Source organism: Acanthopagrus latus, chromosome 3, assembly GCF_904848185.1.
Source record: "Acanthopagrus latus isolate v.2019 chromosome 3, fAcaLat1.1, whole genome shotgun sequence".
Classification (NCBI taxonomy): domain Eukaryota; kingdom Metazoa; phylum Chordata; class Actinopteri; order Spariformes; family Sparidae; genus Acanthopagrus; species Acanthopagrus latus.
In genome coordinates this window covers 16,011,928-16,037,806 of record NC_051041.1, presented here as the reverse complement: position 1 = coordinate 16,037,806, position 25,879 = coordinate 16,011,928, and the positions used below count along the sequence as shown (strand labels likewise).

Below are 25,879 nucleotides of genomic sequence, written 5' to 3'. Positions count from 1 at the left end.
TCCAGGACATGATCTCACTGTTCTAAAATGTAGATAGAACCCTGGTGGTACATCATTAGTTATTGTTATTTATCTTACCAAGACGGTGACTTCTTTATACATGGTCTGATACATCTCAGATGCTGGATTGTACAGTGCAGAGCTGAAATTTCTGTTGGTGATCTCCACTGGCAAGTAGAAGGCGCTGTACTGATTAGAGCTGAGTTGCTCTGCACTGAGAACGTCTTTCAGGTGCAGAGACTGCACAGCCACAAGCCCTGCAGGTTTCAGTCGGACATATAATCAATAAACTGTGAGTAATACATGGATCACACATTCATGTTTTTGATCTGATTCGTCACCTCAAAACCCTGTATATAGACTTGACTGGACTTTAGTGTAGAAAAATGTGGACAGAGATCATTCTCATAAAGTCAAAAGCACTATCTAAATATAAGTGACTGATTTAAGAAACATCAGGTCTATTGCAGCTTTTCTTTAGATTTTCTTTCAACTGCGGACCCTATTTGTAGGTTCCAACCATCCAGTGTGTGTATATATATATATATATATATATATATATATATATGCTCAGCAGTAGTATAAGCCTGGCCTTTTTTTATATATTACACTGATTTGCGTCCCTGGGAGTGCAGCTGTTGGGAGGTTCTTTGTTCATTATTAAGATGAGGGTAATTTATTACCATAATAAATGCAACTTCCAAGGTCAGTGATGAGCTCAGAGGAATGGCAAATTTGAACATCTACAATCCCATAAAATTCTATCAGTGAAGGGAGACTGTGTGATATGACTGACAGCTACAGAACAGCCACATATAATTAATTAATACCAAAATAATTTAGAAATGATAACACTAACATTTAAAACAAGGCCTCTGATACCGACTGTTCAGACACATGCTTCATAGCTGCATGTACATATCTCCACCAAAATTTTCGCATCTAAAATCCATTGTGTCTCAGCTTCTTCAGTTAATTACTACAGATTGTATATATATTTCAAGTCTCATTTTTTAGAACCGTATCAGCGTTTAAGAAAAACAACAGAATAGTCTTTCAAGCAGGACATCTAGCTTTCCTGAATGACCTGTAAATGACAGAAATATTAGCTATTAATGCCTGAGCATGACTTACCTGAAATAGCCATGGTCATTAAACACAAAGGACTGGTCCACAGCCATCTCGGTCGCACCATGGTGAATACAAGCCAAATGCTGCTCTTGTGATCCCTGGGATGCTAGATGACATAAATGGTGTTGTAGTCTTTAATGTCAAGGGTTTTATTCATTCAGGATAAGAATGGGCAGGGATTAGAGGCTGGTCCACAGGTGAATCATATCTCTTCTACATTACTGATTCTATGATTCATACTTACACCCTCAGAGTTTACTTTGGCTAGAAATGGCCAATAGAGTTTAATTTAGTTTGTGTAGATATCCTTGTGTTGCGTAAAGTTTTTATTACAATTATTATCTAATCATTGCTTGCAAAGACATTTATGGTAAGAGCTTGTTGTATACGCCATGGTCAGGGTTAATTGTTGTACTAAAAGCCTTACAAGAATGCTTTGTTTTTGTTTGAAATTAAATATACTGTAATGACAGTATCCACACATTCCCACTCTCTCAGATTAATTTGAGTTACGCACACAGCTCCTATTACTGCGCACTGAATAGACTATCACAGACATTTTGATATCAATCAATAGAGTGTTCAGATAGCTGATTAAAAAGGCTGAGAGAAATAAGCAAATACTCTATTATACTACCACTGTATTCTAATGTGACTCACTACATGAGTGTTGATGTTGGGCAGCAAAATGCAATTTACAGCTTTCAACAACATGTCTCTATGTCCATGTCATAAATACTTAAGACCTGATATTAAGATAAATAGTTAAACTATAAATGGAAAATACACATGATAGATTTCAGATGTGATTTGTTTTTACACAGCCATCGATATTCTCTCAGTGCATATAACTATCTCCTTTAAAATACCTTCACAAATAGCTAATTTGACAGGAATTCAGAATATATAGGATTAACAGTGTCATAATTAGATAAAGAAAATGTCACAAGGATAGATACACTGCTCAAAAAAATTAAAGGAACACTTTGAAAACACATCAGATCTCAATGTGAAAAAAAAAAATGTTGGATATCTATACAGATATGGACAGGGCAATGTCTTAGGAATGAAAGGATGCCACATCTTTTAATGGAAATAAAAGTTTTTAGCCTACAGTGGGCTCAATTGTATAGACACCCCGAAAATCAAAGCGAAACAATAATGTAGCTAGTCCATTTTGCCAATATTTAATTTCTGCAACTCAAAAAGCTTCTCAGTATGTTGTGTGTATGCATACATACTTGACAACGTTGCGGCATGCTCCTACTGAGACGACGGATGGTGTCTTGTGGGATGTCCTCCCAGTGTAAGGGCATCCCTGAGCTCCTATAAAGTCTGAGAACCAACCTGGCGGTGCCTGATGGACCAAAACATAATGTCCCAGAGGTGTTCTATCGGGTTTAAGTCAGGTGATCGTGAGGGCCATTCAATCAATACTCTTGCCGCATGAGGCCAGGCATTGTCGTGCATCAAGAGGAACCCAGGATCTACTGCACCAGCGTAGGGTCTGACAGTGGGTTCAAGGATTTCATCCCGCTGCCTAATGGCAGTCAGACTGCCATTTTCTAGCCAGTAGAGGTCTGTGCGTCCCTCCATGGATATACCCCCCCAGACCATCAATGACCCACCATCAAACCTGTCATGCTGAGCAATGTTGCAGGCGGCATAGCGTTCTCCTTGTCTTCCCCAGACTCTTTCACATCTACCACAGGTGCTCAGGGTGAACCTGCTCTCATCTGTGAAAAGCACAGGGCACTACTGGCGGACTTGCCAATTCTAGTGTTCTCTAGTAAATACCAATCAAGCTCCACAGTGCTGGGCGGTGAGCACAGTACAGGACGTCACGCCCTCAGGTCACCCTCATGAAGTCTGTTTCTGATTGTTTGGACAGAGACATTCACACCAGTGGCCTGCTGGAGGTCATTCTGTAGGGCACGGGCAGTGCTCAACCAGTTCCTCCTTGCACGAAGGAGCAGATATTGGTCCTGCTGATGGGTTGAGGACCTTCTACAGCCCTGTCCAGCTCTAATAGTGTAACTGCCTGTCTCCTGAAATCTCCTCCACGGTCTGGAGATTGTGCTGGGAGACACATAAAATCTCCTTGCTATGGCAAGTATGGATGTGCCATCCTGGAGGAGTTGGACAACCTGCGCAACTTCTATAGGGTTAAGGAATCCCCTTATACTGCCAGTTAGTGATAATGACTCTGGCCAAAACCAGCACTAGTGGAAAACCAGACAAAAATAATCAAGAGGGAGAACTTGAAATGACCTCCACATGCAAAACCAGTCCTGTTTTGGGGGTTTTCTCATTGTTGCCACTCTAGCGCCCCTGTTGTTAATCCATTAACACCAATACAGCTGAAACTGATTAATGACGCTCTCTGCTACTTAACCAACCAGATCATTATCAGACAGGTTCAATTGACCTCATGCCATACCCAATAAAAAAGCGGTCCTTTAATTTTTTTGAGCAGTGTATTTAGCTTTTGTGTTTAGTTTGTGGATTCACTGTATCTCAGTGGGACTTACACACAAGAGGTGTATTACATTTTAATGTTGTCCCACAGAGATTTTTGAGTTGAAGGCATAGTCACCGAAACATACAGCTGTCCTAACATAGATAGGGGTCAGGACCACTACTGGAGATTTATAGGTGTCGACACAGGTTTCACATTCAATAATGTGGATGAATAATGAAAGACTTATGTACCATCAGAGGAAGAGGACATATTTGCGGGGCATCAAAGAGGATTCAGGGTGAAGGACACTCTGCTGGTAGATTGGAATTATTTCAAATTAAGGCAAGAAATAAAAGAAGTTTTAGTGACTATGTGTCACAGCTATAAGGAATGTACTTTATACTGACTATGTGTCAGTTGATCCAGTGGCAGGATGTACTTGTTATGCTGTGGTACTTGCTGGACACAAACTTGTTTGAATAGCAGGGTTTGGTCAGATTATTTTATGTTAATGTAGCCAGCTGTACACAAATTACTTGGATTTTATTGTTTGTAATTAGTGATATTATCAATTTTCCATTGTCACTGTACCTATAAAAGAATTTAAAAAACAAAACAAACAATAAAAAAAGAAGAAAAAACAAAACATTATCCATGGCTTCTGGCTGTTCTGTCCAACCTCATTTAGCTTCCTCAGGAGAACAGGATTGATGGAAAAATCTGACAAACCACCAGACTCCTGGAGTTCATTTACTCCAGAAGATGGCAGTAATGTGACACTGGAAATGTGGACAAAAGGTACTAAAATAGTGAGAGTTTGGTTTCATTAGAACTGGAGGAACCAGCTGTATTGCCAGATGGTTATTTGCATATATTTTATTTGTAAATGTTTATATTATTACATTTGAAATGGAGAGGTGATTGAAGAATTAATGGAAATCAAAAATTTTGCATGCTTGAATGATGGAAATCTTAGAAATAGCTCCAAATCAACAATTGATCTTACTTCAGTAATACAAAACATCAAGATAACAATGTATTAAATCGTTCTGTTTATCAAACTGTCCTAGGGGCAGCAAAGCAATCAAATAAGGGTTAAGAAAGAGAGCAGAATTTCCAGGATTTTGTTGAAAACAAAAGGTTGCAGACTAAGGTAAGGAGAACAATTAAAAGTTTGAAAAAAATCTATTGGAGGAAATGTTGTAGTACAATAGGAAAGGGGGAAAATTGCTCAAGTATGGGGAATGATCCTGTCTTAGTTCGTAATGAAAGTACAGCAGTGAAAGATGAGAAAAATGCAGACCTGTTGGCCTTTACCTTTGTTAAAAGTGCACAGTTCTAATAATGTCAGTAAAAAAGGGAAAAGAGGAAGGGAAGTTACAATAACTGAGAATGAAGGACTAATAAGGCAAAATGAAGATGCCAACAATCCAATAAATGAACCATTCACAAAGGCAGAACTGAGTTGTGCTCTCAGGAAAACTAAGATGTCATTGTCAGGAAAAGATCTGATATGTTACATTATGATAAATCTGCTCAGCGAATCATCTAGAATCATGTTATAAGACTTATACATTAAAGTTTGGGAGAAGGTTAAATCACCACAGATATGGAAAGAGGCAGTAGTTGCACCACTACATAAGTCAGGAGAAGATTGTACAAACCCAGGGGATTATAGGCCCAATGCCTTAACATCTGATATATGTACAATTATGGAGAGAACGATAAATGAAAGATGAACATACCATATAGAAAGCAAAGGCAATGTATTAACGTATTAGAGTGCATTTAGAAGAGGTTGGAATACCATGGACCCTGCTCTTTATCTAGGGCAGGAAATAGGTAGAGCACATGTTAATATGGAAAGTGTTATAGCCATATTTTTTGACATAGAAGGTCTATTAACTGAGGTGTTTCATGTACTGAGATGCCTGATTGGAATTGAATGGAGGGCCGACAGAATAGCACTGAAATCCATTTACACAGGATAAATAAAATCAGTATTAGATTATGGGTGTATAGCTTTTGGATCTGCAGCAAACACAATTTTAAAAAGTAAGGCCATATTCAAAAAACCAAGCTCAAAGATCACATACAGGTGTCTTAAGAAAAATTCAAGATTCAAGATTCAAGAAAACTTTATTTATCCCGAGGGAAATTGTTGTGCAACAGTAGTAAAACAAAGTGAGTGTCAGCTTTACAAGTACAAATGGGAGAAATGCCACTGGAACTAAGGAGAGTACACCTAGTTTAAGTTACTGGGTTAACCCTAAGAGGAGCATAATTCAACACATCCAGCACAAGTTACAATGTAGCCCTGTTGGGAAAAGGAGAGGGAAGAAACAAAAAGTTTTAGATGGACAGTTGAGCAGAGAGCAAAAGAACAACTGAAATAAACATCAGTCCAATGGTACCACTCTCAATAACAGAGCCATGAATACTTCCTGAACCTGATGTTGATCTCACAAGAAGAGGGGATTTATTTTACATCCACAGTTAATAAAGGATTGTACGGAAAATAACTATCATGATTATGTTAAAAGTTTTACAGATGCTTAAAAAACTGGTGTGTTATTTAATCAACCAGTCTTTGTTTGTATAGTGCCGATTCACAACAATAATCATGTCATGTCACTTTCTAAATTGAGCATTTCCAGACAATACTCCTTGATTAATAATTATTTGTAGTTCCAGAATTCAATATTAAATGTTAAAAAAGAATCAGTGATGGATTATCTTTGGGTTGATAACCCATGGGTTATCATTACAGTGGGTTGAAGATGTGAGACCTTTGAGAGCATTTATATGCTCTGACTCCACTTCATCCTTAAAGTGAAACTCTCACCAAAATACAACCTAGGGTGTTTTTTGTGAATGTACCTGAGTGAAACGTTTGTATAAAAGCATAATTACGGCAAAAGCACCACCAAGATTGACCGTAGTTTCGTTTTCGGGTCAAAATCATTTTCAGTGGAGTGCTGGGGCAAATACTATGCTAGCATCAAAATCGCTTAACATTAAGAAGGCTCGACACAACATGAAACTTTGCTCGTAGTGTCACCAGGGTCTCTACACATGAACTCGAGCATTGAGAACATTGTTTGTGTACACAGAGTTTACTAAAAAGAGAGTTTTTGAACAACTCAAGTTAGCATTCATAGTTGTGAGTTTATATAGAACCTTAAAGAAATTAAGCTGAGTTTTGATTCTAAAAAAAAAAAAAAGTTAAAGTGAGAAATGTTATCAAGCCTTGCTACTCTATCTCAGGAGAGGGAATTTTATAGAGAGAATTTAACCTTATCTTTATCGTTATCGTTATTTTTATTTCACATATTTATTTCTTTGTTATTATCGTCATTTTACTTTCATTATCAGAATTAGTAAACATAAATTTGATTCATGAGCCACACTCCATACCAGTTGGTGGCGGTAATGCACCAAAATGTTGTTTGCCAACCGCGATAAAACGCCAAGAAGAAAAAAAAGAGCCACTGCGACAGTAAACCACGAAGAAGGAGAAATAACAGGGATCAGCCGCATGCGCAGAAGGGTGCCGGTCCAACTGAGGGACGCCGAACAGTTCTCCAAAGATTTGCTCATTAGATCATCAAAACGTCGTACACAATGAGGTAATTCTGTTAAAATCCATTTCACATTAAATGGCACTGTGTTTAATAGTTTTATGCAAAAACATGTTGGCTGCAGTACTTCCTGCAGTTCCTGTGTTGGCAGTGCGAGTTGTGTTAGCATAACATGAAGCTAGCAGCATGCATTGTCTGAACACTGGCTACAAGCTAAGCTGTAAGCGAGCTATCGAATTATTTTGTCTCATTAATTCTTCCAAGTTTATCGTCGCCGTGAAGCATGTTGGTGTTAAGCTGCGGAGGAATTTGAATTTAACATGGGTGATATATCAGCTGTCCAGCGGGCTAACGTCGCCTAGCCATGTAGCTGATTGAATGAATGAACAAAGTGTATCGTATCACAGGTGATAGGAGAGTAGCAGCTGAGTCCCTCATGATCAGTAGACAGCATTCACCACAATGTTCTGCATAACGGCGCTTAAAGGAAGTATTCCTTATGTGTACATGGTATAGTGCGTGAGCAGCTCTGACATGTTACTGTGTTTGTGTCCAGAGGAGACCGCGGCAGAGGCCGGGGAGGCCGCTTCGGGTCCCGTGGAGGACTGGTCCAGGGGTGAGTTCTCTCTTATTCAGTACTGCATCCGAACCTGACTCGAGTGTACGGGTAGATTCACCTTAAAGCCTCCTTCCCCCATACTGCACCGAGGTAAAGTTGGAAACTGTCACCCAGTGTTGGCAGCAGGATGACGGTTAGCAGTCTTGGAGACCATCAATACATTACCCTACTAGCACACTTATTATGACTGCCAATTTGTCATGTTTTCATTTAGCAAAAACAGTTAAGATAATTGTTGTTCTTTCTCGCTCACCGACTTTTATGAAATTGTACTGCTTATTCTAATTTATCTGAATATGTATTATGAAAATAATAAACTGAAGCCAAATTGTGGTATTGAATGTGGTAAATAAGATAAGCCTCTTTGTTTGTTGTTGTTGTTTTTTTTTTTACATTTTTGATGTCACCACTTTGGAGTGAAATGATCATCCATCCATGTTTGATCCCCCACATTCTTGTACAGTGTTGAAGTTGTAACTGCCAAGCTACAAACTTTGAAGCTCTCTTTTTCATTCCTGTCTAGGTACCGTCCATTTGTCCCACACATCCCATTTGATTTTTATGTGGTGAGTAAAAATACTACCTTGGTGGTATTATTATTAAATACTACATATCATAACATACTCCCAGCTGTTGTTGGACGGTAATGCTATATAGATAATACAGTGTTGTGAACAAAGGTGTTCACGTCATCATTTTAAAAATCTGTTTCTGCCCGCCCAGACTGGAGATATTAATTTTAAATCATTGATCGAATAATCATCAAGACTTTAGCCAGTTAAACATCACAGACAGGCACAAATTAAATAAAGTATCTTGTTACAAAATACAAGTACTCGCTCATGAAATCTAGCAAAGTAAAAAACAAAATACTGGTATGAGAAAATGTATTTAATTTAAATCCAGGGTCTTTTTAGTTAAATTACAAGACTTGTTATACAAAGTGGTATTATTACATTCAGTAGCCTGTATATGGATTGGATTTGACAAGAGCTCTGTAATTAAAATGAAGTCATTGTTTCGTGTTACTAGTTAATCAATCAAGTAACTTTGTGTTTACTTCAGCCGTTCACTCCTAAATTAGCCTTATCTGATTCAGGATCAAACATGGTCAGTGGTTAAAACAGTTTAAAGCAAGTAAGGTCTGATTTTTTTTTTTTTTTTTTTAATTTCTTTTTTTTTTTTCTTTTTTTTTTAAAGCATTTACATGTGTGAGAAAGGCCAGTAGGCATGGCAAAAGCTCTGTTTTAAGGAATGCACAAGTACGTGATAACGGCCTCGTTCACCTCTGACTGCAGCCGGTATCTTTTTTGGGTGTGCTGGGGTGTAGTAAAACGTTTGCTCTTGCAGTATTCACATGGTCCTCGGATTGTCACTTTTCCTGAGTTAGGAAGTCATCCTTCCGACTTAAGTCTGTTTATATGCGGCATGTCTGGATATTGGAGAAAAGTAGACGCAAAAAGGAAGAGTTTTGTATTTTATCATTTATAGCGTGTGAACACTTTGACAGCAGTTTTCAAAATTGAGTGAAAAGGGAACAATGCAACAACTTTACAGTAACATAGCTGTTCTGACATGAGGGGGCATCTACGTCAGTTATCCCGGTTGGAAAAACAATATTTGTGATCCAACAGCACATTAATGCACAGTCATTAGCACCTGTAACTACACTCAGCTGTTGATGTGATTTCTGCAAAAACAACCAAAGTATTCAACTAGTGTGTGTACTGATGCCGACTGTTGTTTGTCACAAGTGTGAGATGGCCTTCCCCAGAGTGAAGCCTGCGCCTGATGAGACGGCCTTCAGTGAGTGTCTGCTGAAGAGAAATCAGGACCTGAGCCCCACACCTGCAGAGCAGGTCAGTTCTTAAACACAAATGTATGAATTATTTATCTTTTGTTCATACAGTGTGTTGTTTACGTTCACTGACAGAAACCCTTTTTATTTGTCTCTTCCTGCATTTAGTCCTCCATCTTGTCCCTGGTCACAAAGATCAACAATGTCATTGACAACCTGATTGTTGCACCAGGCAACTTTGAAGTGGTGAGTCATTTCTTCATTGATTGCAGTTAAAAACCTGAATGAGTGATTTGCGCATTATTGTAGTTCAGAACTGTGTGTGTGTGTGTGTGTGTGTGTGTGTGTGTGTGTGTGTGTGTGTGTGTGTGTGTGTGTGTGTGTGTGTGTGTGTGTGTGTGTAAGGGCAGGGGGCAGTTATACTCTGGCTCTGATCCGCCTCCGGAGCCACAGTAGAGATGAGATGCTGTCTGTGGGTAGTTCTCATTTCTCTTATTTGTTGTTTCCTCTCTTGAGCCAGAAGTCATTCCTGTCTGCCATCTTGCAGGCCATACCAATTCTCTTATTTGTGCTCCAAGGAGCTATCTCTAAGGAGCAGTGAGAAAGGACACTCAAAAGCAGCCTTCACAGATGTCTTTTAGTGGCCAACAAGCCCCCTTACTGGATATCAGCTACTGAGTGTACGCTGCAGTGGCTCAAACTGATCTGCTACATTACAAAAATGACTGGAATTTCATACCAGAGTGTAGATGAATAACAGATTCATATCAATTGTATCAACATTTTTTTTTCTTATTCATTAATGTGTCAGCCTTACTGTAGGAGAACAAAAGGACTGCAAACAATATCTTCATTTATCAGAAACATTTTTCTTTTCATGGTCTGTTTAAAATGCATGAGGCTGATCATTCCTGAGCGTCTGGTTTCATACATTATTATTACAACCTAAAAATAGCTTTGAGTGTTCAAAAGACACCATAATCACATTCTGGGTTATTAAATGATAATTTCACAATCAGAATATCATTGAATACGGAGGCAAATAATGAATCAATATATAAATGCATTCTGCAAGTTGAAATTGATCCGATGCCTCTAAGCAGACACTGTACTTGGTATCAGTACACCGAAGTCAGTATGAGTAAACAGTATGACTACATGGTATCACTGCAGCTTGTTCTTCGTGTGCAGCTGTTAGTTAAACAGGTAATAGACAGAAAATCACAGCTACTGTTTGAACCTCAAGGTTGTCGGTTCACAGTAAATCCAGAAGCAGATTACAATGTTTAGCAGAAGCTTTGTTTGCCCGAAAATTGATAATCAGGATATCAGCAGGAGCATCACATCCTGATATGTCCAGTGAGTGATAAAACTGTGAGAATGAAATAGAAACAGAATTCGCATAAACCACAAAACCAGGAAGCAAAGTAGATGCAGATCCAGCTGTTAGAGTTTCTCCAGAGATCAGCCATTGGAAAAAATAAAGTGAAACGGGCCATGAATCAAGTTTATCAGTAATTTCCAGGTGTGGGTCTGAATTACATTCATCATGTAAATGTCTGAACTACTTGCACTTGCACTGAAGACATACCTCTTTTTTTTTTTTTTTTTACGATGATGATGTGCAGCTCAGGTATATTTGTGGTCCAGGTCATAAAAACAGACTCTTCTACACATTTCTGCCAGAAAAACAGTGTCTGTCCCCGGCAACAGAGCAAGGCAGTTCCTGCAGTTGAATGGCGGTGATTATGTGACGTGATTTAGAGCAAAAACGTTTAACTCGCTGTGATTTGTCACCTTCCCCTGTTGTGTTTTGTCGGAAACCGGGGAAACGTGTTAGTTCCGCTGCGCTGGCATGCTGTATGAAATGACACACTGGAGCAGCTTTGAGCTGCTTGGTTCAGTGTGAATGAACAAAGGCGGCGCAAAGATATCAAGATTGTTTGCATGTTTTGCAGACATTTTTGATTACATGAATAAATATGATGGTAAATGTGACACTTTGGGTATCAAAAACAACTTGTTCAGCCAAAAAAGTGCAAGTTTTCAGGATCATTAAATGGAGCCTTTGAATAATACGAGATAGTTTATAACATGAGTGTATTACATGTTGATAATGTTGTGCCTCTGTCTCTTCAAAGCAAATTGAAGAAGTGCGTCAGGTTGGCTCATACAAGAAGGGCACCATGACAACAGGGCACAACGTTGCAGACCTGGTTGTAATCCTCAAGATCCTTCCTACACGTGAGTAAGCAGTTGGAAGTGAGGTCTTGGTTCTTGTAAGACCACCCATCTTCTATGATAGCGATGTATAATTTAAGCACCTATTTACCATATTAAATATCCGTGATGATCAGGTAAAAGCCTAGCTGACAAAACACCAAATGGTTCTTGGTTATTTTAATGCAAGGAGACCTTTCATCAGAGCCCTTTATTGGATGTTGATTGTTTTATTTTACAGTGGAGGCAGTTGCTGCCCTCGGCAACAAAGTGGTGGAGACACTTCGCACACAAGACCCTACTGAAGGTAATACAGCAAGGATCTTTTGTTCACTTCTTAAAAGGTTAAAAAATGTGGAAACATATGTGCATGTTTCTTGATTTAATGATTTGTGTGACTTTATTGTTAGGTTTATTTAATTCAGGATTTAGACGATGGACTTGGTTTAATTCAGTGACAAGTTTTAGTTGAGGCGTGTCCTGTGAAAATTGTGCAAGCCATTTGTTTGAAAGCATGCATATTGTATTTTATAAGGTTTTAGTGACCAGGTGATCGCTGATCATGTGGCCCACAGTCAGCTGGAAATGTAACATTGCTATGGTAGTGTATCTGTGACAGGCAGCTGACTGTGTGCACTTGTTGCTTTCAGTGCTGTCCATGCTGACCAATGAGACAGGTTTTGAGATCAGTTCGGCTGATGCTACCGTCAAGATCCTGATCACCACCGTCCCGCCCAATCTGCGCAAGCTGGACCCAGAGCTGCACTGTACGAGCGCACACATGTCCACTTAAAAACACACACACACACACACAAATGTGCACTCAGCATTTAAAAGAAGTGTTTCTGAGGTAACCCTGTAGCTTAAGGATTATCACCACCTACCATGAGCCATGATGTCCCCAGGTGAAGACAGGCTATCTCTCTATGTGTGATGCAAAATCTAAAGGACATTCAGTCTCATGGGCCCCCACAAGCTCAACAAGTTTATATCTCATAACTGACAAGGACATTTTTTTTCCTTCCAACATTATCTATACATGATTTATACATCTAAGTCATCATCTGAATTTTCATTTTGATTTGTAATCAGTGTAATTTGATGTTCATATGCTCTGTAGAAACATGTCTTTACAGAATGTCTTATGAAACTTCATGAAACTGTTCGTAATCATTCCACTGTGTACATAGACCTCAGTTGTATTTATTATCCAGCCTGTGAAAACAAGTCACAAGTTAATGTTATTTGTATTGTTTCTTCAGTGGACATTAAGGTGCTGCAGAGTGCCCTTGCTGCCATCCGCCATGCTCGCTGGTTTGAGGAGAATGCTTCTCAGTCAACGTAAGGTTATCTCCTTGAACTCCCATGTGGCTTGCTGTTCTCTATTACTGGAGGTGATTCATGTAAAGGCACGATTCTGATATGCTCACCTGAGTTTACTGATTATTTGATATTGACAATATTCAGGGTCAAAGTGCTGATCCGCCTGCTGAAGGACCTGAGGCTGCGCTTCCCTGGCTTTGAACCCCTCACTCCCTGGATCCTGGATCTGCTGGTAAGAATCAGAATTCTGCTGCTTTACAGTCCGAGTGCTGATATTTTATGAGACAACACGGTCAGAGTAAAACACAAATGACTGTGACTGCATGTACTGTACATCTCAAGCCCTGAATGTTAGACTGGGTAGGAGTTGTATATTTGAACATGTACCAATGCTAGGCTGGTGTCCACTCTGTTCCAGGGCCACTCTGCAGTGATGAACAACCCGTCCAGGCAGCCCCTGTCCCTGAATGTTGCCTACAGGTTGGCTCCCACTGCCCTCAGTATTCAGTTAGTACTGTCAATGTAGGTGGGACATTGTCTCTAAACTTTGTGTTGGATTCTGTGAATTTTAAAGACGCTGCCTGCAGATGTTGGCTGCTGGTCTCTTCCTGCCCGGCTCGGTGGGCATCACTGACCCCTGTGAGAGTGGAAACTTCAGGGTCCACACCGTCATGACCCTGGAACAGCAAGTAGGTCTTCTCCTGCCTTCTGACTGCAGGCCATACAGGGAGCTTGTTTACTCTGAAATTTGTGACAGCACAGTTGTGTTTGCAATAGGAGTGCAGTGATATACTTGTTTCCAGGCATGCCATAATGTGAAAATTGGCAGTTTTTGTAATGTGCACATCAGTTCATTTACTGTATTTTTTCTGTATTAGGATTATTTAAAGAGACCCTCTCCATTGATCTTTAGCTAACAATTTAGGATAGGCTTCCTTATTTAATCATTTATTATGAATATATAAATAGTTTTGTATGTACACAAACATACAAATATGATTTATAACCAGATATGTCTTAAATATTATAAACGGTTACCTTGAAACTTGAAAAATCTGTATATTTCAAGTCTGTCAGAACAAAATATTTAGTAAATTAAATATATTCGTTAAATCAAAAAACGCTTCTTTTAATTCCTGTGAGGGTCACTGTAACTTTTGCGCAAAACAAACTGTGTACTGTGACATTTTCTAAGATGGTTATTGTACTGTGAAAATCTCATACTGTTGCAACCTTAGTTTCTACTGATATGCGATCACACTGGAACATGGCTATCTAACTGTTGGCTATTTAACAGACTTGAAAGAGTGTTGCATGAACTTGATGACAATGTTTCCTTGTTTGTGTTTGTGCAGGACATGGTGTGTTTTACAGCTCAGACCCTGGTGAGGGTGCTCTCTCATGGAGGTTACAGGAAGATCCTTGGCCTTGAGGGAGATGCCAGCTGTAAGTTAATCTCATTCAATATGAGCAGTTTCAAAGATCACTGCCACAATGATTTGATGACTTATATATTGTATGAACATTTTAAGAATTTTAGAAAGGAAGCAACCTGCACTGTTTGTTAGGCACTCATCCTGATACCTCCAATAGACATTAGCATTAAGTACACTGACCAAGATCTAGTAACATCTTAGTATGTGCTTTCTGCTGTTTGCCTTATTGATTAAAATCTCAATTTCGGATGAGTACAGGGAGCGAGGTAGAGATGGAGCGACGTGTTTGCCTTATTGATTAAAATCTCAATTTCGGATGAGTAGAGATGTAGAGAGGGAGCGAGGTAGGTAGAGAGGGAGCGAGCGAGGGAGCTAGAGAGGGAGCGAGCGAGGGAGCTAGAGAGGGAGCGAGCGAGGTAGGTAGAGAGGGAGCGAGAGAGGGAGCGAGAGAGGGAGCTAGAGAGGGAGCGAGAGAGGGAGCTAGAGAGGGAGCTAGAGAGGGAGCGAGCGAGGTAGAGAGGGAGCATGAAACCCCTATATGACCCATACTAAACCCAGAAAGTTGTTTTCTTATGAACTTTTATTATTAAAATGTCATCTATAGGTTTAGCAAATGAGATTAAACTTGGTTGCTAAAAGTTGCATAGATTTCTTATATAATACATATCCTTAAAGGCCGTTTTCTCAAAACGAATTTTTTTCATTATGAGCCAAAAATCTCCACTTCAGTAGTACTTGCATACACCAAACTTTCCAGTTTTATTCGTATCTATATTCTTAAGGTTGTAACAGAGGGGTTTGTTAATATATCATTCATAGCCTGATTTATGTAATATTTTATTACTAAAAACAGGGTGACAAGTTTTTTTTTTATGGCTGTATTTTCTGATTTATGGAGTGATAAAATGTTCAAAATTCCCTTAGTGAAAACCTATGGCTAGAACACAATTTTTTACCTGGCTTTATCCACTGTTTAGATTTATGTTCTGGAAATGTATGCAAATTAGTGCATATTTAATTAGACAATTCCTCATTTGCATTTCTAAACATACAATTTCAGAAAACTCATAATAAAAAAATATTTATGTTAATGTAAGTAATCAACTGGGGACGTTTCATGGTGATATATATTAGTTGAAAAAATGTCCCTATTCTTCACCCATTGTCTCCCCTTTATAAACTAATTATGCTAACTTCACAAACTGCCCAACATGCACCTCTTAGCAACCAAGGTGAATTTCATGCAGTAGGCCTATAGATTACATTTTTAATCATAAGTTTATAGGAAACACCATTTATGGGGCCAAGAAATTTCCAGTAGATTATATTATCACCTCGGACATTGAGTTGCATGTTTTATGTACTGACCTGTTATTCCACAAATTGAGCCTGTATGGGCGATAAAATGCATAAATAATACTAATCAGACTGTTGTTGCAGACCTGGCAACAGAGATGTCCACGTGGGATGGTGTGATCGTCACTCCATCAGAGAAGGCTTATGAGAAACCTCCAGAGAGGAAGGAGGAGGAAGATGAAGCTCTGGAGGAGGGAGGAGATGGAGAGGATGAGAGTATGGAGACCCAGGAGTGACGTGGTGGAGGTCAGGTTGGAGCGTCCCCACATTTTACCACCATCAACAACACACAAGTTAATTCCCTGAACCTTTTTTATGGCTCAAAAGAGAAGATGTATGTCTGTATTTTTGTTTTATGCCAAGTACTGGAACCAAGGTTCTCTCTGATGCATTGATATGACTGGAACTATGTTTTTTTTTTTTTCTTGACAAGCCACAGTAGAGTGGTCAGTTTGCCATCATTTATCAGTTTAAACCTAAAGAGGATACATCAGTTCTGTTGCTGTCATTGTTGTCTTTAGTTCACAAAAGAAGAGACAAAACCTTTACCTCCTTACTTCGAATGCTATTTACAAACATTTGTTGTGCGGCTGAGGTTCTGAGATCAACCTACACAATACATATAGCTGTTTTGTAAACTGCCCATAATATGTTCATATACTCATTTTGACATATAGTCATAACACCCTTGTTCTACTCTCTATCCATAGTCAATATTGGTCAGTCAATGAAGACATCCTGTCAACTGGGCCGTGATGTGGTCTTTGGATGTTACCTGAACAGAAACACCAGCAGGAACAATGTTCCACCTGACGGGCACCAGTCTTTTTGTTTTTTATTTTCCATTTGGTTTTTACTTTTATTTGTATCAGTCAACATTAACATGGTAAATTAAACTTTGTTTTGTTTTTAATTTAGCTTGAGTCTTGTTATTTGTGCCTTCACTAAACCAGATATCGAAGAATCTGCAAGTGGTTCAAATAGTCACACATACTCTTTATTACATGCAGCAAAAAACAAACATGATTGTAAAATGTTAACAGGTTAGATCTGAGTACTCGTATGCCGATTTGAGTGCATTTTGAAAGATACTGTTTACAACATAGTGTGACAAGTGATATGGGTGACGGGAGTTGTTCTGATAAAAAAAAAAAAAAATGTTCTCTAGATTTATCATATTTAATGATGAAAAATTAAGTTAGAACTAACACAGGAAGTGATAATAATCATTAGATGTTATGAAATATGTATTTTATTTATAAATATCTCACTATGCATTAAACAGTAACATTTCTGCGTTAACATTATCCGTTCATAGTTACTGGCTTTGCGAAATGGAATGCAGTAAGAATGTTGAAAATACAAACTCGTTTGGTGCAAACTGGCAAGAAACACATGTACTTGGACTTAAAGTTGAACCTACTGGTTATCTTGATTGGTTGGTAAAAATCCAGAGGGGGGCGGGTCTTATTTAATATGAGCCTGTTCAGTGCAGACACCAGAGGAAGCAAAGTAAAAATATAATCGCATGTGAGTTGTGTGCTGCTAGTGGGCAGCAACTTTCTGTTGAGACTGATGGACAATTAACTGTAATCCCTTAAGTATTCTGGTTTGGTGTATGAGTGGCTGCTACAACCATAATCCTTCAACCTGACAATGAGCCCTGCTGTGATGTAATACAAAAAAAGTCGAAGCAAAGACGATGCAGAAGTTGCCCTCTGTTCTCACTCTGTGGCAGCACACTCAGACTGACTTTAATGGAAAGGCCCTTTCTGTGTTAGGGTGGATCAGTCACTAAAGAAGACTGCCGTCCATGTGGTCAATTTGTATTTCCAGCATTCTTCCTGTAAAAGGACTATGAGCTGCTCAGTTACTTTATTATATTATTGTATAATGAAGGCTAGCTTTATGGGAATGTTAGAATGCAGCATCACATCACTGCAGCTCTGCGTGGACCTGGGTCAAATGGGTGTCAATAGTCCTGGTGGATACAAGCTTTCTCTTATTCTGAGGATATGTAAAGGATTTGGATGCCATGCCACTATTCCAAACTGATCACAGTGCATCAGCAGTTAGCTTTCCTCATATTGATCAGTGTGTTAAACCAATGGAAACTGATCTCAGCTGTCCTTGTTGCTCCTCAGAGCCCTCAAACATGTACCCTGATGTCACGGCTTGAGTTTGAGCCAAGGGTTGATTATAGTTAGGATGGACAGGATGGAGGAGGCCAGGCCGCAGGCCCCGACAAAGCCTTGCCCAGTAGGGTAAATCCCCAGCCGGTCCAGGGGGATGAAGATATCACAACTGTTCTTCAGCAGGTCTAACAGCAGTGGAGGATTGTTGTACAACACCATCCCCAGCAGGTGGAGCCGCCTGCTGAGCCATGCCGACATGACGGGCAAGGTAATAGTGGCTGGAGCTGCAGGCGAGGAGGAGGATGAGGACAAACTGTCAGCAGGCAGGGTGGTGCTGGGATAAGGTGAGGGTGGAGATTTGGAGGCTCTATACCGCTCTTCACTCTCAAGGAGGAGGCGGAGCTCGTACACATCTCGAGTCAGGTTGAGAATCAGAGCAAAGAGGTAGTACCTGCAGATTTAACCACACAGATGGTGTGAACTTTGGCCCACAGTACCATTGTCTGAATATCTAAGTATCAACTCAGGCATTATCTAAACACATTTATTTTGGACCTGAGATGGTTATAATGTGACTATGGGTCTAATTCTCTGTACACCAGAAATTCCACTAACATGAAACTGTCACTGCCAAAATGATTTCCTATTTTGGAAGGGAAACTAATCATTTATTTATCAGTGACAAAGAGTGTTTCTACCACAAAAACAAATGGAAATGTAGATACATGATGAACAGAAATCCAAAAAAAAGAATAATGAAAATGATCCAGGTTTAACCCCCGTTGACTTGTTAATTGGAGCTTTACAGCAATAAAGCAAACACAACAAATATTTGACTTCCTTAACCAGGAGCTCATTCATTAGTTTAGCAGTGGTTTGACATTTGCCAGGTTTAAACCTGCATTGTTTGAGACAAGACACTTTGGGACACAAGAGCTCATGTTTCTAGATTCAACCTAAACCTGCTGTGACTTCAGTTTAAAACCAGTTAAGTAAAAACTACCTTAAGTTAGACTTAAGTAAAAGTAAATATATATCTGCTGGATGGACCAACTTCACACCAGATCACATGCCTTACTTGACCTCTGCTTGACGACCACCTACTTTGTGATGATGACCCTGTCTGATATCAAAACTACATGTAATTTGGATTTGCATCCACACATACAGCTCTTCAAGGTAAACTATGGGTAATTCCACAGGTACAGTGCGTGTGAGAAAGCTTGAGACTGAATCCCGTTTCAAGCGTTTATGTACTGTAACAGGCTGAACACACGTGCATGGTGGAATTAGGTAATGTCAGCTTAAATTTTGTGTCACTTCATCACAGAAATAGCAGCGGTGACCTAATGAAACGCACCATCAGCTTGAGTAAACTTGAGGATTTCTCTGGTTTGAACATTGTTGCAAACATTTAGGATGATGTAAGACACACAACTTTAGATGTTTTCATCCAGAATTCTTACATGTTGTATTTTTAAGTAGAGTACATTCAGTAAGAATGCTTATTAACATTCCATCACTGGTTTAAAGTCAGAGCTCAGTTTAGATCAGAGCATTGTATTCATTTCTTAAAGTTCACTGCATGTGTGAAAAGAAAGAAGACTCACCTAAAAGATCTCTGACTCCATTTCTGCTGATCCAGTTTGGAGATGAGGCCTGTTTTTCCAGCCCACAGGACGTTGTCACAGGCAAAGTACATGGCTTTGTTGAGGTGGCTGATGGTGAGGCAGAGCCTCAGCACACTGTCAGAGAGGTGGATGGCCCTCTTGGCAGCTTCCAGTGCCTCCACAGAGTTTCCCAGACGCAGCACTGTGGGACACAAACGCACATCAGCCACAGTCCTTCAGCTTTGGTGCTTGGGACAATAAACTCAAAATGGCTGCTTCACTCACACTTTCTTGTCAGGCTCATGTGGGCTTCCAGCTGACTGATGGTTTTGTGAAGTTCAGCCGCTGCCCCGCCCTTCTTCAGAGTGTAGCCCAGCAGGGTGCAGGCATACTGAGCAGCCCTGTGAGAGCAGAGCACACATGCCCAGTAAGCTGCCCAGAGGGCTGTTCAAAAAGGATGGCAGATGATAGTGAGAAGTAGAGGTAGTCCAATAAATGAGCCAATGTATCAGATCTATTTATATTTCTGTGAATATGTAAATACAATAGGTAAGAAAAGTTAAAACCCGAAGTACCAGACTAGGCTACATGGTTTGTCCATCAGAGAACACTGACAAGATGATTTCCACACTGTAAAATGTCCTGCAGAGAGTGCATGTTGATCACAATTCAAGTTACATAAAAAATGTAATCCGTGTCAAGATTGTTTCCGGAGTTCTTTCTGTTAATGGATTTATAATTCCAAAACATAAGTATCACCGGGGTAACTGCACCTGACGTGAGTGAGCCCGGCAAAGTGAACCAGGATTAAACTGTTGCATGAAGCCAAGTCAGAGCTGATGAGATTGGACTGTATCAAAACTGAAGTGTGATGTTTGCTGGCATAGAGCATCAGGCATTAAATATACAGCACTGACACTAAATCAACACACCGTGAACTAACAAAGAATGACAACTGAGAAAGAAACAGAAAGATAACTTTGGTAGCAAATTCCACACAGATGGTTGGTGTTATTTGATAGAATTTAATTACAGTGAATTGAAAAGCCCAGATGTGGACTTAAATACCATGCAGGAGTAAAAATAAAAGATGAGTTAAATTGTGTATGTTAATTTGTAATTTAAGTATGTAGTGCAGCCCATGTGATCAGTTTACATGTGCTCCTTTTCATAGTGCTGCAGTGATAAAAAGCTTCGTCTTGACTGGACAGCTCACAGTCGGAGAGATTAAGTGTAACATCGGGTCATCCTGATCGGGATCAGTTGCCACGGTAACACAAACGCAAGCCCTTCTTTAGTTGAGCCGAAATTCAGATAATATTGACCAACTGTGATTCTAATGCACTTAAACAAGACAGAACAAGTGTCCCCGTCCCTCAGAGCACAGTGCTCTGCTGCTCACATATAGCTTCAGTCTGCACCTGTCCTGACACCCACATCTACTGTCAGCTACTGTAGGCACGAAGGTTGATTAAATATAGAAACTACGTCGAACTAACTCAAGTCCAAACTGTTTTCTTCTTAAAGCACCTTGTAATTCAAAAGAAAACTAACCACGTTTGCTTAGTTGTCAACTTCCCTCACACAGCACAGGTAAAAGTTAGCTAACTAGTGAATTTAGGGTAATGTGCGTAAATATTAGGATCATGGAAAGACTAGCATGTCCGACGGCGTCGTTATTGTTAGTAAAGGTGGTAACATTACCTAATAACTCTTTCCTTGGCTTGGCTCTGAGCGTTAAACCGAACCCAGGAGTCCATACTAGCTTGTTGTTTGGTCTCGGCCTGGAACAACTGCTCGATCACCGCTAGCTTAGTTAACTAGCTATCAAATCTTTATGCTAGCAGCTTGATGTCACTGTGCTGAGGGGATGTCTGGTGCTTTAAAACCCAGTACAGGAGTTGGATCACAGTAGAGATTCAGTCTAACTTTCCTCGCTCACGGTTCTGATTCTTCTGTATCCGTTCAACTTCTTCTTCTTTGTTTTTATCGACAGTGGTAAATGTTAGACAGCTATTTGGCATATTACCGCCACCTACTGGACTGGAGAATAAGATCGCCACAATGCGGTGCATTTTTAAATCAAATTACCACATCAAATATTATAAATTCACATCAAATGGGACTCAAATGAGTGCTCAGTGGAGGACCAGCAGCACATATTTATCCAGTTTCTCCTAACAGGTTAATCCACTCACAAACACCAACTTTGTTTTTTACCTAACTGTATTCATTTTATGATCGTAATTACTTTGATTCTACATACAAAAACATGTGCTGAACGTATTAAATATGATTTATTTTAATGTATCAGATATGGACACCTGTTGAAGGCAGCATATCACCTAACTGCTGTTCATTATAGTCCGAATCACAGCTCAGACTATCGCCTGTCTGTCATTTTGTCAGAATCATAAAGAATGTTTACTTCAGTGGAAATCTGAATGTAGACTTTTAAGTTACTTTTACTTTCATATATTATTTTTTCACTTTCACACTTTGACTGACTTTTGTCAGCCAATGACTTAAATATTAATTTAGAATCTTTCTGGGGGAATTTTGTCATCCTATTTCAGGATCAGTCTACATTTCACATGTACCCCTGACACGTTTCCTTAAAAATTCTGTTTATATAACTCTTTGGCACAGTTTGATAATTAGTCTTGAGCAAGATATTTTTCAACAAAACCAAGTTCCCTTAACAAAACAGGTATAAACTGAATGCACTGAGATTATATCATCCATGTAATCTGTGTTTAAGACAGCTGTTTAGGGTTATAGAAAATACATGTCTCCATAGGTATAAAATAATTCAGCATTAAATAATGAATTTATTCTTTCAAGCCAGCAGCTTTGTATTGGAGCATGGAAGTTCATTCCTGCCCACAGGTACAGTAGAGTGAGTACATAATATTAATTTCAAAGGTCTTCATTCCAGCACTTTCAACTATAGAAGTCTTCTTGGGCAGCTGTGGCTCAGTGGGTAGAGTGGGTAGTCTAGTGATCGGAAGGTCACCGGTTCAAATCCTAGCTGCATGTCGAAGTGTCCTTGAGCAAGATACTGAACCCCAAGTTAGCGCCTCCATCATCAGTGTATGAATGTGTGTGTGGATGGGTGAATGTCATGTATTGTAAAGTGCTTTGAGCTGTCGTTAGACTGGAAAAGCGCTATAAAAATGCAGACCATATACAATTTCAGATGAAGGAGCAGGCCAGCTGTTGACTGCTGTGTGGTTTGGTCTATTGTACACAGACAGCTCATGGCGTTTGTTTCTGGTGTTCATTCAGCCTTGAGTCCTGGGTCCAAAACTGTCCTCTGTTCTGTCCTATGGATGAACTGCCTCGTGCTTTAGCAGTGTTCAGTCTCATCTGAAGCAGGATTCACATCCATCAGAAGGGAGAGAGGCCACTCCTCCTCTAAGGCCCTAATGCTCACTGACAACTTGTGGTGCATTGTGTAGGAGGTATGTGTTCACTTTGCACTGCCATTCGGTCCTGCTTGTGAGGATAGGTCTAATCTCCATATCAGCTGCTGACTCTCATTGCCGAAAACACTATTAAACTCTATCACAGATCACTGATTCATTAGGAAACATTTATTGATGACAACATACACAAAGCATTTGAACAGGCTGCCACATCGCTCTCATAAGATCAACAATGTTTGGAATCTCAAATGCAAAAAAAAAAATGAAATCACTTCCAGGAAAATGCCTGTACTGCATGTCTATGACTGTATCTACTTCCATTATTTATTTCTATATATCTGTAGTTTAACAATATTTGTCCTTCCTTAGTGGTCAGTATGATTTAGATGTTTCATTTATTTTTGCTCTACAGTGCTTAACAGTTATACTAACATACAGTATGTGTGTTTACATGTCAGGCCTGGAGGTTTGGTTTCAGAGGAGCAAGCAATGAAGTGAGGGACTGAACCAATGTGAATATTACATAATGCTTTTTATGTTTATACATAAAAGTGCACTTATATTCATAACATCAATTTAGTAGATGAAAAAAAATCAAACATTCAGACAATAACAGGATTGATAAAGTGAAGCAGACATGTGGAACTGGTGTCAATGTGGCGTGTCAGAGCTATTTGACAGCTCTCTGAAAAGAGATTAAATTAAATCATAAACTAGTAACAACACATCATCAACAAAGTCTGGGTGAATATAACAATTCCATTAGTTTAGTTTATTTGAATATAACATCAACAGTACGAGCAGCACACCTTTACGCTAAAATAATTACAAAATTAAAATAATTTTCTCATATAGCTAAATTATTGAAATAGAATAGAATTACTTTAATGATCCCAGACTGGGAAATTATTTCAATTAAACTGATTAGCAAATATTTCCAATGTTGATGTTTCATGTTTTCTGAATGGGATGATTTATAGGTTTGTTTGTACACAACTAAATGCATATTTAGTTGGTATTGTGATTGTGTTTTTGTTCTTTTCAAATAGGATAAGATAGTAACATCTGTCAGTTTCCAATACACCCTGTCTGGAATTTGACCACCCTTAATGCTCCTCCAATATGTGCAAGAAAAAGACTTTAATAAGTCCTCAGTTTGCTGAAATCATACATCATCTAGACAAGCTTTGGTCCTGTAGGTTGACACTGCTGTTTATTTTTGGTCATCTGACAATTACTTGGGTCCTACCACTGGCTGACAAACTACAGTCCATTAAAATACTTTTCCTGGCACTCGCTGTTATGAATAGTTGGGCCACAGCGCACTGAAATGGAGTGTACACACATCAAAAACACTGTCACAATTGCGCAAGCAGGGTAACAAAGAACTCAAGAATTGGACTCAAATGCAGACACCAGAGACAGCAACTGAGGAATTCAACAATTTAATGCAAAAACATAAAATTAAATAAATGGTACAAAAAGGCTTACATGATGGTGAGGCAGGCCAACGTCAAAACATGAGAAACGGTCGAAACAGCCAAACAAATCAAAAGATCAAAAAATACTAAAAGAACAAACCACTAAAGCTTGACGCAAGGTACACAGAAGAAATGGCACTGATGAAGGACTGGTGAAACTAATCAGGGCAGGGAAGGCAATCATACAGGCAGGACACAGCAGGAAGTGCTGTAACTGAAATAAAAGGTGAGGTACGTATTTAAAAATAAAATGAGAACTAATGAAAAAAGAAAAACGCAATCCAGGAAGCAGGGTGAGATATTGAAGATGCATGTAACCCCTTTTGGAAATGTTCATCCACTATATGCACTGCACTTTATTGGACTGGTCTTTATGCAGAAGATTCTTTTGTGACTACAGCTGCAATCCTCAGAGCCAGAAACCTCAAAACCAACTTTAAAGCCCACAGAGAGGTGTTTTATTCAATCAAAAATGTACAATGGATTATTACTTTAATTGAAAATAATCAACAGTTTTTAGATTTTTAGAATGAAACAGGTAGGAAATCAATTTATTTTCTCCCCCAAAAAATAACATCACAAGGACAACCAGAGAAACAGAGCTTGCTGTGTAACTCTGTGCGCACTACTATATATCAATACTGAAGTTACGTCTCACAGCAACAACTGTCTATATCATGCCCAGAATGCATCACTGATGTGAGAGAAACTAGGGACCTGTACGAGCTGCGACAAACCAATGGTGGGATGCAAAACTCGACAATACAAGAGTGAAATTGGAGGAAACAGTTAACCCGGATTTATAGGAATGCAGGAAAAGTGGCAGTTGAGGTGTGTTACTGCTCCTAAGCCCAACTAGACACCATATCCTAGCAAGGACCATAACATCATCAAGATGCGGTTAACAGTTCCTTTATGAAAATGACCATGTGCAAAGCATGATGCTCGTTTGTAGTTCTGTTTGCTGTCTTGCGTCATGGGGAAGCTTCAGATGCCAATCCATCACAGCACCTGGGAACGACAGACCCGAAAACTCCACCAACAGTCCATGGTTTAATATTGGGTATTTGGGTATGTCGTTCCTGGAGGCTAAGGTGGTGGTTCAGATCATGAAGAAACATCTGGATAATGTGAAATTGCAAGCAGTGTGCAAGGGTCTCAAAATGAAGGAAAAGATGGGAGTGAGCTGACCTGATTGATTAGTTTTGAGCTGGAGTTGGAAATGAAGGCATGCTGGCAAGGGGTGAAGTTAAGGACTGACGATGATATTCTGAGCATCCTAGGAGAGCAAGGCTTCTGA

General features: G+C 39.4%; 2 protein-coding genes across 3 annotated transcripts; one reads left to right on the top strand and one right to left on the bottom strand.

Annotated features, from left to right (window-relative positions):
• Positions 1 to 7,068: 7,068 nt before the first annotated feature.
• On the top strand, positions 7,069 to 16,842 carry ilf2 (interleukin enhancer binding factor 2). Of its 2 annotated transcripts, none has more exons than XM_037093326.1 (15): positions 7,069 to 7,221; positions 7,730 to 7,789; positions 8,316 to 8,358; positions 9,547 to 9,651; positions 9,759 to 9,836; positions 11,732 to 11,834; positions 12,052 to 12,117; positions 12,461 to 12,577; positions 13,073 to 13,151; positions 13,278 to 13,365; positions 13,552 to 13,613; positions 13,708 to 13,822; positions 14,489 to 14,579; positions 16,010 to 16,171; positions 16,636 to 16,842. In XM_037093326.1, the coding sequence occupies exons 1-14, from the start codon at positions 7,217 to 7,219 to the stop codon at positions 16,159 to 16,161; spliced, it is 1,164 nt and encodes a 387-aa protein (XP_036949221.1). In that variant the 5' UTR covers positions 7,069 to 7,216; the 3' UTR covers positions 16,162 to 16,171; positions 16,636 to 16,842. The 2 variants fall into 2 exon arrangements, with proteins under 2 accessions (XP_036949221.1, XP_036949223.1); XM_037093328.1 differs by having other exon boundaries at positions 16,010 to 16,176.
• A 58-nt stretch (positions 16,843 to 16,900) lies between these two features.
• On the bottom strand, positions 16,901 to 21,661 carry pex11b (peroxisomal biogenesis factor 11 beta). Its single transcript, XM_037093329.1, has 4 exons — positions 21,375 to 21,661; positions 19,956 to 20,071; positions 19,671 to 19,872; positions 16,901 to 18,511 (listed from the first exon to the last, which is right to left on the bottom strand). Exons 1-4 carry the CDS (start codon positions 21,428 to 21,430, stop codon positions 18,094 to 18,096), a joined length of 792 nt encoding a protein of 263 aa, XP_036949224.1. The 5' UTR covers positions 21,431 to 21,661; the 3' UTR covers positions 16,901 to 18,093.
• Between the last annotated feature and the right edge of the window lie 4,218 nt (positions 21,662 to 25,879).